General features: G+C 51.2%; 3 protein-coding genes across 3 annotated transcripts; 2 read left to right on the top strand and 1 right to left on the bottom strand.

The window, feature by feature from the left end:
- Positions 1–4,591: 4,591 nt before the first annotated feature.
- On the top strand, positions 4,592–8,302 carry BLOC1S1 (biogenesis of lysosomal organelles complex 1 subunit 1). Its single transcript, XM_063075743.1, has 4 exons — positions 4,592–4,770; positions 5,508–5,580; positions 7,690–7,822; positions 8,097–8,302. The coding sequence occupies exons 1-4, from the start codon at positions 4,710–4,712 to the stop codon at positions 8,205–8,207; spliced, it is 378 nt and encodes a 125-aa protein (XP_062931813.1). The 5' UTR covers positions 4,592–4,709; the 3' UTR covers positions 8,208–8,302.
- A 1,434-nt stretch (positions 8,303–9,736) lies between these two features.
- RDH5 (retinol dehydrogenase 5) lies at positions 9,737–12,775 on the top strand. Its single transcript, XM_063075883.1, has 4 exons — positions 9,737–10,046; positions 10,221–10,479; positions 12,013–12,176; positions 12,474–12,775. The coding sequence occupies exons 1-4, from the start codon at positions 9,737–9,739 to the stop codon at positions 12,695–12,697; spliced, it is 957 nt and encodes a 318-aa protein (XP_062931953.1). The 3' UTR covers positions 12,698–12,775.
- A 947-nt stretch (positions 12,776–13,722) lies between these two features.
- On the bottom strand, positions 13,723–17,019 carry CD63 (CD63 molecule). Its single transcript, XM_063075238.1, has 8 exons — positions 16,903–17,019; positions 16,257–16,333; positions 15,093–15,281; positions 14,818–14,892; positions 14,631–14,723; positions 14,382–14,522; positions 14,074–14,157; positions 13,723–13,880 (listed from the first exon to the last, which is right to left on the bottom strand). Exons 2-8 carry the CDS (start codon positions 16,320–16,322, stop codon positions 13,815–13,817), a joined length of 714 nt encoding a protein of 237 aa, XP_062931308.1. The 5' UTR covers positions 16,323–16,333; positions 16,903–17,019; the 3' UTR covers positions 13,723–13,814.
- Positions 17,020–18,859: the final 1,840 nt, after the last annotated feature.

Here is an 18,859-nt window from a genome sequence, read left to right as displayed (position 1 = left end):
ATTCTACTTTCATTAACCCCTAGATATGCCCTCTCCAACCTTTTCTATTTCAGAGCCCCAGACAGTAGAGAAGAACTGATATGAGAATGCAGAATAACAAAATCAGGATAGAACTTGAGACTCCCAACTCCAGCTCAGATCTCCAACCTGGGTCAAAATGCCGTTAGAGCCCTAGCTGCCTTCCTCTCTGCACCTGCAGCTTTTGCCTGCCTTCATCTCCATTCCACTGACTTCTGATAAATCCGAGGCTGAAATCAAATGCCAAGAATCTGCTTCTGACCTCCTGTGTCCAAATATTTGAGAAGTCACCTCACCCGCCACAGGAGGAAGGAACAGGAAAGAAGAGAGAGTCCACCCAAAATTAGCCTATCTATAAATAGTGGAGCAAGGAGTGTGGGGAACACGAGAGCACTAGACCAGCCTAGTAAATTTAGACATGTAGATTTTCCCTAAAGGAGAAATGAGACCAGAATGTTGGAGTGAAAAGTAATATTATAGATAAAAAGGGAAATGAAGAAACCGGAGGGATCCAGAGAATGGAAGAAGCACAACATTAAAATAAATAATCTGTATAGCCCTCCAGAGAACTTCTTGTATTTGAGTCAAGAGCTTGGGAATTAGTTAAAAAACCAATACTGATACTGTATTATTTCACTTATCTAACATTCTCAAAATGACAAAACTATAGAGATGAAGAACAGATTTGTGGCTTCCAGAAGACAGGGATGGAGGGGGATGGGTACAAATATAAAGAGACAGCACAAGGGAGTTCCTTCATGGTGATGAGTTCTGAATTTCAATTATGGTGGTGGTTATCCAAATCTATACACACACAGAGGAATGCATGTTAAAAAAAATAGTGAAAATTGAATAAGACCTGCAGGCTAACTAATAGTTCAACTTCCTGGTTTTGATATTGTGCTACAGTTATATAAGATGTCACTATTGTGAAAAGTTGAGTGGAGGGTACACAGGACTTCATGTACAATTTTTGCAACTTCCTCTGAGTCTATAATTATTTCAAAATAATTTCAAAACTTTTTAAAAATTGAGAAATGTCCAGACCCAGCAAAGACTTTAGCCCTCGTCTGAGTGGAAGCTGAGGTTTTCTCCAGCCCCTTCCCTCCCTAACACCTTCTTCCCTTCCATCCAAGATCCCTATTTTTCACCTCCCCCAGATCACTTTTTCCAGCTGTTGTCTCTAGCTTACAAGCAAATACTTCCAGAACACACACTCCGGGCTTAACTTCTCCCTCCACCTCATCTGGCAACAGAGGCTTGGAGCACATGTCCCAGGGTCAGGCTTGTCCTCCCCAACACACACAACATGAGGACTTTCTCATTCCACCCACCTCTCCAGCACTGGAATCCTTCTGCTTGCCTCTGAATTCTGGCTGTAGCTAAAGTTTCAACTGTGGGAGTGGCTGGGAGAATAGAAGCATGACTGAGGGGAATCAGTGGGAGAAATAGCTTGACCACTCTGGTCTTTGAGGATCCAAGAGAAACCCTTGCATCTTGAGGAGAAAGACTTGGAGGTCACTTCCCACAGGGCACCATTTGGACTGTCTTGAGGGCCCCTTTTCTTTGAGCACTGACTTCAGGCCAACATTTGGAACTTGGCCATATGCCACCAGCCCCCTCTCTTGAAGCCCAGCCATATTTCCCAGTATGTGAAACTTTCTCCACTTACTCCATGTCCTCCCTCAGTCCTCACTCAACCCCTAAGAACTTAGCAGCCTCCAGCCCTGATGTTTGGCACAGTCAGTTTGGAGCTTGCTAATTAAAGCTAAATCTGAAAGAGACTTCAAAAGAACAAGGAAATGAGTGGAGAAAAGGTGCACGGAGTTGCACTCATTCATTCTAGGGGAAAATAATCTGGGTGGGAAATTTTATGGAAAGGTGGACAGAGATTTCGAATTTCAACAGACATTCTCCAAATATGTATGCAACTTGTGTCCATTTCTACTAAAGGCAAGTGGAGCTGAGCTTCAACCACAGCAGTTATACCATGAATAATAAGGGTCCAGAAGAAGAACAGATAAAGGATAACACTGAAAAGATCGGCTGGGGTCCCCAGATACAGGTACCCCAAGTCCTCTGCCCAGCTCTAGGGCAAAGGAGCACCCAGTGTGTGGAAGAGGAGGGCAGGGCTGATGTCTGCAGAATCCTGGCAGTCTCTATAGTGATTGTGAAAATGTCAGGCAGTTGTGCCAAGAGGAGTGAAGGTAAAACAGGATGGGCTTGAACTTCCCCTGAGTCAGCCTATTCTTAACATTAGCAGACTCACCCCTGAATCCCCCAACACCAACCCCCCTCATTAGCCCCTGTCTTCTGTTTCATTGCCCCATGTCACCATTCTCTGGCACCCTTTCCAATCCATGCCCTTCTTTCCCAGGCCCCACAGCTCTTGGAGTAAAGCACCAGGCATCTTCCAAGCTGCCTCTGTTTTGCTTGCTCACTACAATTGGAAGCTGAAGTCAGAGATGGGGGAGGACTGGGCCAGGTTGCCATGTGATGCTCTCACTCTTCCCACTTCTATTGATCAGCCCCTTTCTGGAGCAGAACCTCTTCCCAAACACTCCTCCCCTGCCAGGATTCCCTTCAGCTCATGTCCAACAAGCTAGGGGGGCATAGTGACAAGAGATAGGGAGTCCTCCAAAAAGTGCTTCTAGGTCTCCCCTCCTGGGATATCTCCCATGGTTTATGCAATATACAGTGATTACACTCAGGCTCTGGAGTCAGATGGCCTGGATTTATATCCTAGCTCTACCAGTTATGAGCCCTATTACTTAACTGCTCTGGACCTCAGATTCTTCATCTGCGAATTGGGGATGACAATAATAATATTTCACAGGATTGTTCTCGAGATTAAATGAATTAATACATGTAAAGTGCTTGACCTATGGTAAGTACAGTTAACCCTTGAACAACACGGGTTTGAACTGCAAAGGTCCACTTATACATGGATTTTTTTTTAGTAAATACTGTATGGAACTGTAAATGTATTTTCTCTTCCTTATGATTTTCTAAATAATATTTTCTTTTCTCTAGCTTGCTTTATTTAAGAATACAGCATATAATACATACAACATACAACATATGTGTTAATTGACAGTTATTAGTAAGGCCTCTGGCCAACAGTGGGCTATTAGTAGCTAAGTTTTGGGGAAGTCAAAAGCTATACATGGATTTTCTACTGTGCAGTAGGGCCAGAACCCCTAACCCCATGTTGTTCAAAGGTCAAATGTACTCAAAAAATATTGGAAAAAAAGTTATAGTATGCATATAAGTATAGACACATAACACAGTATTCAACATTTTTATTTAGAATTTTTATTTGGGCACTTAATGCTCTGTTTTATGCTGCCACCTAACCATTTCATGTGCTTCTTCTCACTAATCCTACGACGGTGGTACCTCTCTCAGGATTTAAGATGCTATTCTGCAGATAGCTGAATGAATCAATCAATCAGTAATTCTCAACTCTTAGTCAGAAAATTCAAGAATTTTTATCCCAACTCAGTCACCTATTTCTCCTCCCCTGAAAGTAGATATGATGAAGTCAATTTTAACTGTGCCACTGAATCACAAAATGAGACAATGCCAAAATTGGAAACAATATTAGATACGGTTTGGTCTGGAGATTTTCAACCTTTGATGCACATTAGAATCACTTGAACAGCTTTTTTAAAAAGTACTGATGTTGGGGTTTCACCCCTCAGAGATTCTATTTTATTAGTCTAAGGCCAAGATATTTTTAAACGCTCCCCCATGTGATTCCAATGTCTAGCTAGGGTTAATTAAGAACCACTGATTTAATCCACTCCTCTTATTTTCCTAAATAGAAAAACTAAAATCCAGAGTGGATGAGCAACTTGCCCAAAGTCATCCAGCATATTAGTGCAAGGTGCACCAAGAGATTGTAGCAATAGCAAGAATATGTTGATTGATGTTTATAATTTTTCTTGCTGGAGTTAATCCCGAAAGCGTTTCTCTTTAGTTCAGATAGGCGTTATATAATTTACCTTTTACTTTGGCAGCAGCACTTATGCTTCTGCAAAGACTGAAATGGGTTTGCATTCCCTGACCACAAAAGGACAAAGATGGAATTGTGCATTTACCACACATAGCCTGCCGAATTAGCAAGGCTCCCCTAGGAGGCCGCTTGAAGTGCCTTAAATGCTTCTCTACAATGATCACCCAGAGCTCAGCGACCTCGGTGGCATAGTGAGAAGAAAGAGGACTGGAAAAGAGAGGAAAGCAGTCTCTCCTAGAGGGAGAGAGCTGGGAATCAACTGAGAACCCGCCAGCACTGCCAGGGGGTAAGGCGAAGGAAGGAAAAGAATTTCAATGAATGCAGGGAGCCTCTGCTACCCCAACAGCCAAACCGTGATGGACGGCCTGGTAACAACCACCCTCCCGGGAGCCTAAGATCCAAAGGATATAGGTACTAAAGAAAACTTCTACCCATAGTCGCCAAAAAGTGAGCTCCCAATAAAGAAAAGAGCCTACCCGCCCCTCAACCCTCCACCTCCCTTCCCCGCCAGGATCTTCACTACCTACCACCCCAAGACTCAAAAAGAGGGCGGTTCCTGGCCTCACGTGACACAGCGGTCACGTGACCCCGGCCCTGCGGGAGCCGAGGTGCGCATTCCAGCTTCTGGAGCCAGAGGAAGCCCGGCGTGCCCAACCCCCAGCCCGACGCGACCATGCTGTCCCGCCTGCTGAAAGAGCACCAGGCCAAGCAGAATGAACGCAAGGAGCTGCAGGGTGAGCCGAATATCCCGATGGCTGTTTTCTCTCCGGCCGCGGCCTAACTTCAGCCCGGAGCCTGGACCCCAAGTAATTGTCCAGATCCAAGGAAGAGAGCCGGCTAGTGGGCAACAAACATGGGGAAGAGGGAATTAGGGGACGGCTTTTTTTGGAATTCCGTTCCCTTGCCAACGGGCTCTTGTTCCTCTGGTAACATTCTCGTCCCCCTCGGCAACGCCCCCAATCCCCCACTCGCCGCATCCTGGCCCCGCCCCCCGCTTATGGAACGCTGTGCTTATTGGTCCAGGGAGCCTCTTACCCTGGAAGTGGAAGGAACGCCCCTGAAGGGAGGAGGAGGGTGTTGGGAACCGCCCAGAGACCGGATTTTTGGAGGCCTGAAACCGCCGAAATTGAGGACGGGCACTTTTTTCCTGAGTCCCGCTGTGAATCCCGGAGTTACCAGAGTTACCGATCCTTCGGCCAAGATAGTAGAGAAATAATGCCTGGGAGTCAAAAGTCTTGGGCGCTGCCACTGACTCTTTGACGTCCCTGAGCAAGTCCCTTCCCCTCTCTGAGTCCAGTTTCCTCATTTCTTCATTTCTAAAATGAAAGGGATTGCTTTAAATTTTGCTAGGTCTTTTTCAGCTCTGGCGTTCTGAGATTACTTGAGATGTGCCGGCAACTAGCAAAATAGAAACGAATGAGTGGGAAACCTTAGCCCTGTCTATTCCCGTTCCTTTTACCCCTCCCTGCAGAGAAGAGGAGGCGAGAGGCTATCACTGCAGCGACCTGCCTGACAGAAGCTTTGGTGGACCACCTCAATGTGGGGTATGAACCTCTTTCCATCAACACTAGTTCCCAGTCCCCCACCCCACCCCGCCCAAGTTTAGGCACTGGCAAGGTCTGGCCCTCAGACTGCTCTTGAAAGGGGTGGGGTGTTCCGTTCATTCCACCATCCTGCCACCTATCCACCCCCCAGCTTAACTTTATGGAGAGAGGCTTGAGTCAGCTCTGACACCTAGCATTGGGCAAGGGAGGAGCAGCTGCAGTGGTTGGAGAAGCAGCCAGATTTCTCCCTCCCCACATTAATTTCCTTGGCACTTAGAACTTCATGCCATCTGCCCACCTCCCTTTGCCCTTCCAAGTCCAGCTGTCACGTCAGCGGGAGGGAGAGCACCCTCCTTCACCATAGCTTACCACCCTCTCCTTCTCCTCCTCCCACCCTCTGGGAAGCCTGGGGAGCAGCTGGCAGGAAAGAGATGGCACAGCTGGTGGGGGTGAGGGTAGAACGTATGCCAGGAGCTACAGCAGAGCCATGCTGTCTCTTCCTTTCCTTCTGGTCTCCAGGGGCCACCCCGTGCCCCAGCCCTAAATGAGAATACTAGTAACAGCCAAAGATTTGTGAAGAAGCCACAAATCTTGAATTTGTCTCTTGAACCTGAGAGTGACCCAGAAGAGTGCACAGATAATTTGATAGTCTGTTGGAAGAAAGGAGGCAGTATGATGCCTTCCATCCCAGGGCAAGTAGAACAGCTTGGTTGTGAATCCAGAGACTGAGTCATCCAAGTGAGCCATGCAGGAGCTGGGGCCATCTTCATTACTCATCAATAGTGTGGGGAGTTTAGGGGAAAAGAGGGCTGTGGTTGGAGCTTCTCATCTCTTTTCCCTCCAAGCGGCTCTGTTCATTCAGCATAAACAATAGAAACAGGAGGTTAATAGGGAAAATTGGGATTTCAGGAACTCCCAGCAGGATCTGTTGGAGGCATTGGGAGCCCCTTAATGTTAATGTTTCAGCTCCTAACCCACCATCTATGATAGCCCAGCTGTCTTCCAAAGAGAACGGACAGGGTCGGCCCCCTTTCCTCCCTCCCACATTGGCACCTCCCGGGCTCTGCCATGCACACCATTTGTTAGATTGGCCCAGGCTGCTTCTCTTCCTTTGCTACAAGCCACCCCACTTTCAGCTTAGAGGGCAGCTAAGCTAAAGCCAGATTAGAAAGGGTTTTGTGTTGCTTCCCACGTCTCCTTTAATTCTCCAGAAAGGAAAACAAAGGCTCAGTCTATCTCAGCCGCTGTCAGGTGTCCTGCCCACTCTTTTGACCCCCTCCCCAACCCCTTGCTCCCTCCAGCCCCCACACATTCCAGTAGGTGGGAGCACCAGATGTGGAATCTCCTGGCTGACCTAGAGCTTTGGGGTAGAGCGTGAAAGATTCATTAGCCAATAAAGGAGAACAATTATTGGGGGGGAGGGGCAAAAAATATTGGCAGAGTAGGTAAAGGTAGCTGCAGCCAGTACCTTGATTGAAGAGAAAAGAAAAACTATTGCCTACAGCAGAAGGGAGGGAGTGTGTATAGGTTCATTCATCTGTGTGGGCGAAAGGAGAAGGGTTGGGAGAGAGACTGAGAGCCAAGAAGAAACCCCTGGGATTTCATCTCTTGACCCAGGGTTCCTGGGGAGGGGGTTGCTCTCCCATCTCACTCCAGTTTCAGGGAGAGGTCCCACTTCCCTTCACAACTTCTTGCACATATCCCTGGGCTTCCAATCACTGCCAGATGTGTCCCTGTTGTTGGATTTTCCCAGCTTTGCCACACCCCCTTTTCCTTCCTAGCTTCTTCCTTGGGGATATCCCCCAGGTTAACCCTTCCTTCCCCCACCCAGCTGCAGGAACTCCTTTGTGAGTAGGAGAGGGTATATTTCTAATCAGCTCCCACTTTGGCTTTCCTGGGAATCCTGGGAGTGTGAAGAAAGAGAGGGTATTCATTTGCATGTACTGGTAGTCATTTGCATCACATCCAAGAGTGGCCAAAATCCCGAGGAGGTTTTCCCCAGCCAGCCCTGACTCCTGGCTGCCTTCCACTACTGCAATGGACTATTAGTCCTGGAGACCACTCCCCACTAGTTGGGTGAGCTGACCTCCTCCCTCCTCCAAACCCTAGTGTGGCCCAGGCCTACATGAACCAGAGAAAGCTGGACCATGAGGTGAAGACCCTACAGATCCAGGCTGCCCAATTTGCCAAGCAGACAGGCCAGTGGATCGGGATGGTGGAGAACTTCAACCAGGCACTCAAGGTGGGCCACACTCCAAACATCACTACCCCCATCCTGGTTCCCAATTGGCTGTCACCAGTCAGGTCATCTCAGGCCTGGGGTTAAGGAGAAAGTGGAGATGGTCCCAGAAATCCCACCTAGGGCCCCAGTATCAGAGAAGCTACAAAACAAAATAAAAGCACTCGGTGGGTCAGAGTAAATCCCTTTCCAGGAGATGGATGAAAAGTGCCCCCAGACTGGGAGACATACTCTACTCACCCTGATTCCTGGGCTCCCACCCCCTCCTCATTCCCAGGAAATCGGGGACGTGGAGAACTGGGCTCGGAGCATCGAGTTGGACATGCGCACCATTGCCACCGCACTGGAATATGTCTACAAAGGGCAGCTACAGTCTGCCTCTTCCTAACCCCTCTTCCCTCCTCCTCTACCTCACCCCTCCTACCTCACTAACAGGGGCAGGAGGGAGGCTGACAGGCCAAGAATAAATCACAAGCCTCCGTTTCTGAGTTGTGTTTCAAGGAGCTACTAGCTCCAGTGTTGGGGGTGGAAGTGGAAGATTCAAAGGTTGTTTGCCTGAGGGACAGGTACCTGTTGGGTAGAAGGTGGAACCAGCTTCCTCTTACCATCCCAACTCTCTTCTCCTTGGGTCTGGTGCAGGTGTCTGTTGGATAAGCAGAGGGTGGGAGTTTCCCAAACCTCTCCATAGAAGGTCCTAGTGGCCCCTGCCCCCAGCTTCCTAATTCAGGAACTTCAGTTTCCTGCAAAGGAGAAGAAATAAGACAGGGAGCAGGCCTGGTCCCAGCTCTGGCTCTCTGCCGCTCCACGTGCTCATGGCCTCTCCCAGGCTGGCACTAAGCAGTGTCATGAGTCTGGGCCAGGTGGAAGATTAATCCCTGGGTGTGGGGGCACTTCAGGGCTGAGAAGGGGGAGGAATGACAGGTCGAAGGCCACCAACAGAGAGGGTCAGCAGCCATCCTTGACAACTCCCCGTTCCTGAGAGTCCATGACATAGGTGGTTAGGAACTCAGGCTGAGAAAGACAGCCAAGGAGGGTCCTGGGCAGATCTGGTCTCTGCCAAGCCTAGGCTTCAGCTAGGCAGGCTCCAGCCACCCTGGCTCCTCCTCCTCAGCCCTGTCCCCACCCCATCACACAAACACTTAATACTCCCAGCACCAAGTCCACCCACTCCGGACTTTGGCTTTATCTGTAGCTAGTGTGGGAGCCTGGGAAGACTGGGAGCAAAGCCTCTCAAACAAAAGCAAAAAAAGAAGCTTCAGGCGTTCTAGTACCTGCCAGCTTTCCCCAGCGGAGGTAAGTGGGACACTGGGAACTGGGGGTATTATGAGAAGACTAGCTAGATATTACGTGTATTGACAACAAAGCTTGAAGCTTTTAATGTGCTTCCTAACATGTTATCCCCTTTGATCCTCCACAGCTCTGAAATGGGCCTGGTGGGTGTTAGCCCCACTTGGTAGATGAGAAAACAGGTTTAGAGATGCAGTGAGATACTCAGCATCACACAGCAAATTTGGGGCACCAGGACTAAAATGCAAGGCTCTTGGCCCTGTACATGGTTCCAAAAACAAGGCCCAGGTTACGTTCAGAGGGTTCAGGTGTCCCTGGTTTAGTAGGAGAGAAGATATGACAGAAAACAAGACGATCCCTATGCTGCCATATAGCAAGTCTGCACACAGGACCCAGCTCATCTGCTTTTAGATGTTAGCCACAAATATAAGGTCTGCCCACATCTTTGCTTTGCATAAATGAGCCATAGTTTGCCAAATATCTGCCAAGCAGGAAATTTCTCAATCTGCTCAGACCAGACACTTCCAGCTAGGGAGGATATTAGGGGCAAGAACTTGAGGGCTGGAGTAAACTGGACAAGTTTTACCACCCAGCCTAGGCTGCCACCTGCAGGTCACTTGGGCTCCAATCATGTGGCTACTTCTGCTGCTGGGTGCCTTGCTCTGGGCAGTGCTGTGGTTGCTCAGGGACCAGCAGAGCCTGCCCACCCGTGATGCCTTCGTCTTCATCACCGGCTGTGACTCAGGCTTTGGACGCCTTCTAGCACTGCGACTGGACCAGAAGGGTTTTCGAGTCCTGGCCAGCTGCCTGACCCCCTCAGGGGCAGAGGACCTACAGCAGGTGGCCTCCTCCCGCCTCCACACCACCCTGCTGGATGTCACTGATCCCCAGAGTGTCCAGCAGGCAGCCAAGTGGGTGGAGACACATGTTAGGGAAGCAGGTGAGTATGGTAGGGCCTCCTGGAACATGGTGTGGGGTGTTACTGATCTCCTCCGGTGACCCCAGGAGTCACTTGCAGGAGCTTTGGAAAACTAGAAGGGATAGATCCTCCCAGGAAGGAGAGGGGCCTGTAGGAATGCCTCCTCTATCCCTGGTGTCTCTCATCTCCCCACAGGGCTTTTTGGTCTGGTGAATAATGCTGGTGTGGCTGGTGTCATCGGACCCACACCATGGCTGACACGGGATGATTTCCATCGGGTGCTGAATGTGAACACGTTGGGTCCCATCGGGGTCACCCTTGCCCTGCTGCCCCTGCTGCAGCAGGCCCGGGGCCGGGTGATCAATATCACCAGTGTCCTGGGTCGCCTGGCAGCCAATGGCGGGGGCTACTGTGTTTCCAAGTTTGGCCTGGAGGCTTTCTCTGACAGCCTGAGGTGAGGGGTGCAGAGCTTCAGGCTCCAAGGACAGCCCACTCAACAAACAAATTAGTGCCTGCACACATGGGCCAAGAGGGATAATTAAGACACAGCATAATGGAATATTTAAGGGCCGGCCTGTGGCTCACTCGGGAGAGTGCGGGGCTGATAACACCAAGGCCACAGGTTTGGATCCTATATTATAGGGATGGCTGGTTGGTTCACTGGCTGAGTGTGGTGCTGACAACACCAAGCCAAGGGTTGAGATCCCCTTACCGGTCATCTTTATAAATAAATAAATAAATAAATAAATAATGGAATATTTAAGAGGAGACAGTTTAGGGCTAGACTTCATGGATGTTTGAACCCCAGCTTTCTATCATGCAAGCTTTGTGACCTTAAGTAAGTTACTTCTTTTTACCTGTTTTGTCTCATCTGTTAAGTCAGGATGAGAAGACCTGCCTCATGAGTGTCGTGAGTGAAATGAGGCACACGTAAGGACTCAACAGTGCCTGGCACATAATAAATGCTCAAAAAAGCCTGCTATCATTATTAGTAGAGAAACACGCTACTATTAATACTATTACAGTGAGCTAGTAACTTTATGTAACATTTTCTTCTCATTTAATTCTTCCAACAACCCTGTAAGGGTAGGTATTAAACAACTAGTTAGTGGAAGTGCTGGGACTTACCCCCAGGTCTGCTTACCTATAGAGCCTGGTCATTATGTTCTCACCCTCATCATTAAACAGTAATGTTCAAAATTCTATGGGAGCACAAAGAAGGCTTGATGAGGACAAACAGAAGCAGGGCCTGAATTTTGAGCTCAAATACAAGTTGCCCAAGCTGGGCCTATCCTCTAAGGAAGCCTGCCCTCATCACCATCACTCAGCAAAGAATTTCAATGTCTATTTTTGTATCTATTCCTCGGTCTTTAATTTTCCAGTCAGCATTATGGAACACATACTTAACACTTGGATTTCTGCATTTATGCCAGGTGAAGGGATGTATTGCCACTTTCCCCATCAAATTACCCCCAGCAGATACCAGCCTATACCCTTCATATCTAGCACTCAGGGCTCAACCCTGTTATGGGAGCTAGGGAATGGGGTTCCTCTAGATCAGGAACTGACAAACTGTGGTTCTCAGACCACATCCAGCCACATCCGGCCAATCATCTACCAGCTAATAATGGTTTTCACATTTTTAAGTGGTTACATTGTAAATAGTAATATAAGTACCTAATAGTATCATTAATTTTGTTTCTTGGCCTGCAGTGCCTAAAATATTTACTATCTGGCCCTTTAAGAAGTTTGCTGACCCCTGCTTTAGATCATAGAATAAAATATAAAGGAAAACATACCTCGAATACACCTACCTCCCTCTGCCCCACTTGCCCCTTATCCCAGCACAGTAGGGTTCTCCCTTACTGTCAGGACTCCTGTCCCAGGCCTATGACAACTTTCTCATCTTGGCTCCCCCACCTGTATCCCTGAAAGTCCCCTCCCTAAAGGGCAAGAACCCAGAAACCTCCCTCTGTCCCCATTCCAGGCGGGATGTGGCTCCTTTTGGGATACAAGTCTCTATCGTGGAGCCTGGCTTCTTCCGAACCCCTGTGACCAACCTGGAGGGTATGGAAAACGCCCTGCAGGCCTGCTGGACACGGCTACCTCCAGACACACGGGCCCACTATGGGGAGGACTTCCTCACCAAGTGTGAGTAATTGGGCCCATACAGAGGCAGATGAAGGGAAATGAGAGTGCCAGAAAGGCCAGCCCACATCAGCCCGCTGGGAGGACGTGGGCAGGGCAGCCAGGGAGGGGATGAGGGTGAATGGATACCACAGGAGAGTGCCTGGACCACACGGAACCTGCCCACGCCCCAAACTGAGGAGGTGATCAAGGATCTTTCTCACCTCTCCTGGGCAACAAGCCTCAGGAACCAAAAGATAGGGCCTAAGGTGGGCTGGAGTAGGGAAGGAACACTGACTGCAACTACCCGTGGGGCTGCAGACCTGAAAGTGCAGCGGCGCGTCATGAATCTGATCTGTGACCCGGACCTAACCAAGGTGAGCAGGTGCCTGGAGCATGCCCTGACAGCTCGTCATCCCCGAACCCGCTACAGCCCAGGTTGGGACGCCAAGCTGCTCTGGCTGCCTGCTTCCTACCTGCCAGCCAGCCTGGTGGATGCTGTGCTCACCTGGGTCCTTCCTAAGCATGCCCAGGCAGTCTACTGAATCCAGCCTTCTAGCAAGAGATTGTTTTTCAAGGTTGTTATTTCTGTCCTTGCCCGGTAGTGCCGGGTGCCTGGCACAAAATAGGCATTCAATAAATGTATATTGTTTAAAAAAAAAAAACAGGTGGGCAGAAATGAAGGTGCCCAGTGGGAGACTGACCCCCATTTATGTGCCAGCTAAGCTGACTTAACTGCCCAAGATCTCTGGCCTATTTAGTGCCTGCAAAACAGCTAGCACTCACTGGGGGGTACAAGGGAACTGTCTTGTGCCTGTAGGTGATATTTGAAGCTGCACCTGGAGGAGTGGCCATCAAATGGCCCTTTTGGACATTTCCCTTATTTTCTACAGGACTGCAGTTCAGTGTTTGTACTGGGAATGACCTTTATCTGTTTTTCTTGGGGGAGGAGGGAAGGTGATGAAGAGGGGTCAGGGCCAGGCTAGGTGGTTTCCATGGAAGAAAAGGCAATACTCACTTAAATTCTCCTACTATCTAATCTAAGTCAAGAATGAGGGACAATAGCCACACAGGTGTCAAGGCAACTTTATCACCACCCTGACAGGAGCTAGGACACCTTGAGGATTGGAGCGGGAGGGAGTTGCTGGGCCCTCAGAGGTGCACAGAGGCCAGCGGTAAGATGTCCAAGGTATATGTGGGCTGGGCTCTCCCAGGTAGGACCTTTGTGTCCAAGGTATATGTGGGCTGGGCTCTCCCAGGTAGGACCTTTGTGGGGAATCCCTTTGACTTATACAGGAGATGGCCTCATGAATGTTCCTGCACTGAAGATGGCAGCATAATACTAGGGGACAGGGAGGGCACTGGGCCACGCCTCTTCCAGATTCCTGCTTCTGCCACTGCTGGCCCAACTAACACCTTCAGCAAACTCCTCCTTTCCCAAACACCCCCCAAAATAGTCCTGCCTTTCCCAGAGGTACACATAGAGCAAGGTCTCAGAGGACAGGGAACATAGATAAGGAGAGGGAAGGGATCAAGTATCACTCTTTAATACAAACTGAGACCATCTCTCTTTTCAGTCTGAAAAAATAATCCGTTTAATTGAAAAACCTGGAGGATACTACTCCACTCCCCCAGATGAGGGGGCTGAAGAGACCAGACCCCCTACATCACCTCATAGCCACTTCGGATACTCTTCACGAGGCAGCATGCAAAGACAATTCCCAGGACCTAGAAGGAAAGATGGAGAGGAGGGTGCAGTAGAGTCAGAAGGGCAAGCTACCCCAGACCCACCAGTGGGACCCCAGACACAGCCAGGGCCCTCCCCAGGCCAGTACCTCCTGCCCAGCACCCTCCCCCTCATTGTCCCTACTCCTCAGATGCCCTGGATTGAGTCCCAACCCCTGCCAAGAGCATCACTCACCTCCACAAAAGCAATGCCCAGGGCTGCTGCAGCCACCACCAGCACATTTTTCCTCAGTTCATCCCCAATCTTCTCCACACAGCCCTGAAGGGTGGCAGACACACAAGGCAAGAGCACCATCAGAAACTCCCCACCCACCTCCTCTGGTCCATCTGTCTCTTCCCTGCCCTCTGTACCTTTCACCCCACCCCTAGCATTCCCAGACCCCCTCCCCATCCCTGATCCATCCACCTCCATCCCAGGTCTCTCTTGCCTCCTGAAACATTTCCCAGGTTTCCCAAGTCCCACACTATCTGTCTCCTCTTTACCTCCTTATGGATTGCCTCCTTATTGAAATTAGTCCCACAGCCCACAGTGACATTGATGCAGCAGGAGTCAGGGACTTGGTTCTTGGCCATGGAAGGGATGTTCTCCCAATCTGTGTAGTTAGCAGCCCCACAGCAATTAAACTGGAGGGGAGAGATATGGGGGAGGAGGCTATTAAGTGAACCTCCACCTTCAATATGGAGTGAGAATCCTCTTTCCCCACTATGCCCACTCTCAGCAACCCCACTCACATGTTCCTGCATCCAGTCTAGGACTAAAGCCGTTTGGTTGTTTGAGTAATTCTGCATCTGCTGCCGGAAGTCCTTATTAAACTCTGACCGCAGCTGAGAGTAAGGAGGAGCATTGCTGAGGTCAGAATTCAGGTACCTGGATCCCAGTGCAGCCTGAGGCAGGACCCTTCCCTTATTCCCTGCTTACCTTGTCTCTAAACACATAGCCAGCAATGGCTACAACCACCTCCACCAGCAAGATAAGAGACAGGAAGATGGCAAACTGCAGGAGCAAAGGACAGGAGTCAGGTTTGGAGTCTATGGGTGAAAGGGGTCTGCTCTGGCCCAGCCAGTCCCTGGAACACTCACAAAGATCTTCCTCAGCCACCCACCTCACCTCACCTCACCCACCCTCGTGAGCCCCAAACATAGAAATGCCCTTCAGCAGTCCTAGGCTCCATGCTGGTCCCACACCCCACTCACCGTGATCATAAGACAGTAGTTCTCCTTGCAGGCCCCACAGCAGCCCACAAGAGCCACCAGGAAGAGGAAGGCACCCACTGCAATGATGACCACAGACAACAGGGAGCCAGGGGTAGCCCCCTGGGTTATGGTCTGATTCAGGACAAGATGGAACCTTACACCTACGGCGATCAATCCCACTGCACAGGCCTAAGAGAAATGCAAATGAGGGTTAGGCCAGACCCACGACCCAGCAGTTCTCCATGACAGAAGGCAGGGGGTGCATCCAAGACACAGACTTGACCCTATCCTGGACAGAGAAATTCTCACACCTCTGGGAAACTTTTGACTTGGGGGAGGGGGATGACCGATCCTTGTTCTCACAGTGAAGGCTGGGGAAATGTTCAAGGCACTCAGGAAGAAGGGAGTCAAGAGCCAAGCCTGCTTTCCTTCAAGCAGCTTTTCAACTAGGGGATTGACCAAATGCAAAAAGAAAAGTTTCCAGAAAGCCTTGACCTCAGTGCACAAGTTCCTGAAGGAGAGTAGTACTTTCTAGGGCTCCCAGCCCTCTCCTAGAACTGTCCCCTCCCTATCCTCCAGTGCCCACCCCAGGGACATCAGCTGTGACTTAAGTTTCCTCAGTCCAGCTGGGCCAGGGAGGAGAAGGGAGGAAGAAATAGGGGCGAGAGTAGTGTGCCCCTCCCTGGACAAACAGTAGCCTCTTAAGCCAGGAGGCCAGGGTAGGAGCAAATTGAGGTGGGTATAGCCCTTCCTCAACCCCAAGCAGCTGAGAAGGGAGATGGAGGAGAGGGAAGGAAGAGGGGTGAGGGGGTGTAGGAGGAAGAGAGGGTAGGGGAGGATGAGAAGCCCGGTGGTGATAGATAGCATCAGGCCGTTGGCTAGTTGCCCCACTACCCCAATCACAAGTGGTTGGGTCACCAGACAGGAAGGGCCAGCAGGGGTGGGGGTGGGAGGCCTGGACATCTAGAATGGCCATTCTTGGTCCAGACAGGCCTCGGGGGTCCACGAAAGCTGGAGGAGGGGGTGGCCACGCTGTCTTTCCCAGGGTTTCCTTCCGCATCTGGCTTCCAGCTGCCTTCATTCTTGGTCCCTCAGCCCTCACCACTCCAGAGCCAGGGTTCCCGCACCCTGCAAGCGCGCCCTCGCCACCCCCTCCCCACTCACGCAAAAGGCCAGCAGAAAAACGTAGAGCAAGAACTTGACACATTTCATTCCTCTTTCCACCGCCATGGCTGCTGGGCCTGGGACACAGGGGAGGGCGGGAGGGGGATTAGAACGGCCGAGGGGGGGGACCTCAGTTTCCGGGCTCCCGGCCGGCCCTCGAGGCCTTCCCTGCCCGGCCCCGATTCCCGGCCCCTCCCACCCGGAAACCCGCGGTCAGATCCACGTCTCCCAGCCCCCTCTCCTCCCTGGCAAGAGATGGGTGGGGGCGACGGCCGCCAGGCCCGGACTCCGTCCCGCCGCCTCCGGGGCCCGGGACAGATCCACGGGCGCCCGCAGGGGCTGGAGCCCGACACCGACCCTCGACCCGCCAGCCTCCAGGCGTCGAACACCCCTTCCCCGCCCAACCAGCCCCGAAAAACGGTCCTCCGCCCAAACCCGACCTTCTGAGAGCCACTTTCCCCTGAACCCTTTCCTCCCCCGAAAAAAAGTGCGGCCAGCACCCCCGCCCCGCCCCGGCTTCTGGAACTTTGAAGCAAAGTTGCCTGAGGGCCTCGGGAGCGGCTCAGGGCGAGCCCCTGGAGAAGGGAACTCCCAATGGTCTTCTCCCACTGCGCGCCCACGTCCTCCGGGCGCCCCACGGCCTCACCTGGGCTCCCCGAGGCTGAGCGCTCCTCTCCCGCCGCGGCTCTGGGGCTCTCCAGCTGTGCCCCTCCGGCTCCCGCCCGTCCTGCTGCGCGGCCCCGCCCCGGGCTCCAGCCACAGCCTCTCCCCCTCCGGGTGGCCGGCGGCCTCCCTCGTGACGCGGGAACAGCTGCGGCCTGAGTCACCGGGGCCGGCGAGGGGAGGGCCGAGCCCCCGCCCGGTCAGGGGGCACGTGGCCCTTACACGGAAGACGGCGCCCACCCCCGCAAAGGGAAGGCACCAAGGGCAGGACTTCAGGGCGCCTGGGGCCTTTCTGGCGCCCCCCGCTTCATGCCAACTCCGGGTAGGAGAGCGGAACCGAGCTCCGCCTGGTTCGTTTGCTCTGGTTCAGGGAATCGGAGGAGGCGTGGAGAGCCAAAGGAGGAATGGGCGGCCCAAAGTTACCCTCTGAGAGCCTGGAGGGCAGAGCTGAGGCAAGGTGACAATGTGGTCTTTGGGAGGCGTCACCCGGAGCCCAGCCCCCTCCTCAGGTTCCAAGTCAGTTCAAGCCCCTACCCCCATCCCCGACTGTGCAGAAAGAGCTGTGGTCTGCCTGGGATCGGGTGGAGTCAGAATAAACACTTCCAGAAAGTCCCTGGCCTCACATCCTGGGAGTATCCTAACATTGGAGAGTGGGGGTTTTCGGCCCCCCTCTGTTAGCGCGGCATCTCCATTTTCCAGGGTTCCTGGGCTGAGAAAAGGGGAGCAAGCCCTTCTTCAGGGCCGTACTATCCAGTCAATCATGATATGTCAGAATCGGGCTCCTCCCTATGGGGGAAGATTGACAAGGTCTGTGTGAATCGCTCCTGGATCAGCCCCTTACCGCGGGACGGGACGTAGGGGAGGACATTACGGCAGGCCAGGCTTATATCCCCAGGACTCTCCCATCTCATCCCAGAAGACAAAGCCAAGCTGCCTCCCTCTCTTGTGTGCCACTGGTGGTACCAGAAGCTGATATGAATAGGTCCAAGGATAAGACCTGCCTCATACCCCCACGTCTCCAGCCTGGGCCCCACCCCTTAGGTTCTTATGGTTCTACCTCTTACAGTCACCACTTCCTGAATCTTGGTTTGTGTGTACACGAAGAAGGGAAGAAATTGTAAGAGCAAAAGGAAGGAGATCCGGGCTGGGCTGAGAACCAGTTTCCAGGATCACGACTTTCCAGGGGGACACACCAAGTCCGTTCTGGACCTTGCTTCTGCTTATCATGGCAGGCAGGCTGTGGAGGAGGAACAAAGATGCTGAAGAAAGGAGTATTAATCACTTTCCTTATTGTGCTCCCACTAGATGCCAGGCATGTGCTAGCCATGAGGGCAGCAAGGAGAGGAAGGCAGTGGCCCTGCCTTCTTCAGCTAGCAGGCAGAACCAGGTTCTGTCCACACTGTGAAGAAAGACTGAAGCCTCTGGTGGCAGCTGGATGAGCTCAGAGGGAGGGACCAGGGAGGAGAATGGATTTCAAAGAGGTGGGTGATATTCTCCAAGGTGACCTTGGAGAATAAAGGGGCAAGGTCTTGTTCCAGGGACAGGGAAACAGTCAACTGTAAAAAAAAAAAAAAAAAAGCATTTTAAAAGTACATGGCAGGTTGGGGATGGCTGGATCAAAGGAGTCAGGAAAGATGTGATGTAGATGGGTGGGAAAGTGGTCTGAAGATCAAGATTGAGAGACCTTAGATACCTAATAACCAAGCACAATGCTTGGTCTTTGAATCTTTTAACAAAGTAGCTGCAAAAGACATTTGGGGAACAACTGGGGAAATGTTAATATGGACTGAGAATTAGACATGAGAAAATTATGTTGTTAGCTGTGATAATGCTATGACTATGTAGGGAAATATTATGGATTGAATTGTGTCCCCCCAAAAGTTTAATGTGTTGGAGGCTTAGGCCCCACTGTGACAATGTTAAGAGGGTGGGAAGTCTTA

Source organism: Cynocephalus volans, chromosome 12, assembly GCF_027409185.1.
Source record: "Cynocephalus volans isolate mCynVol1 chromosome 12, mCynVol1.pri, whole genome shotgun sequence".
NCBI classification, from domain to species: Eukaryota; Metazoa; Chordata; class Mammalia; order Dermoptera; family Cynocephalidae; genus Cynocephalus; species Cynocephalus volans.
This window is presented reverse-complemented; position numbering and strand designations above follow the sequence as displayed.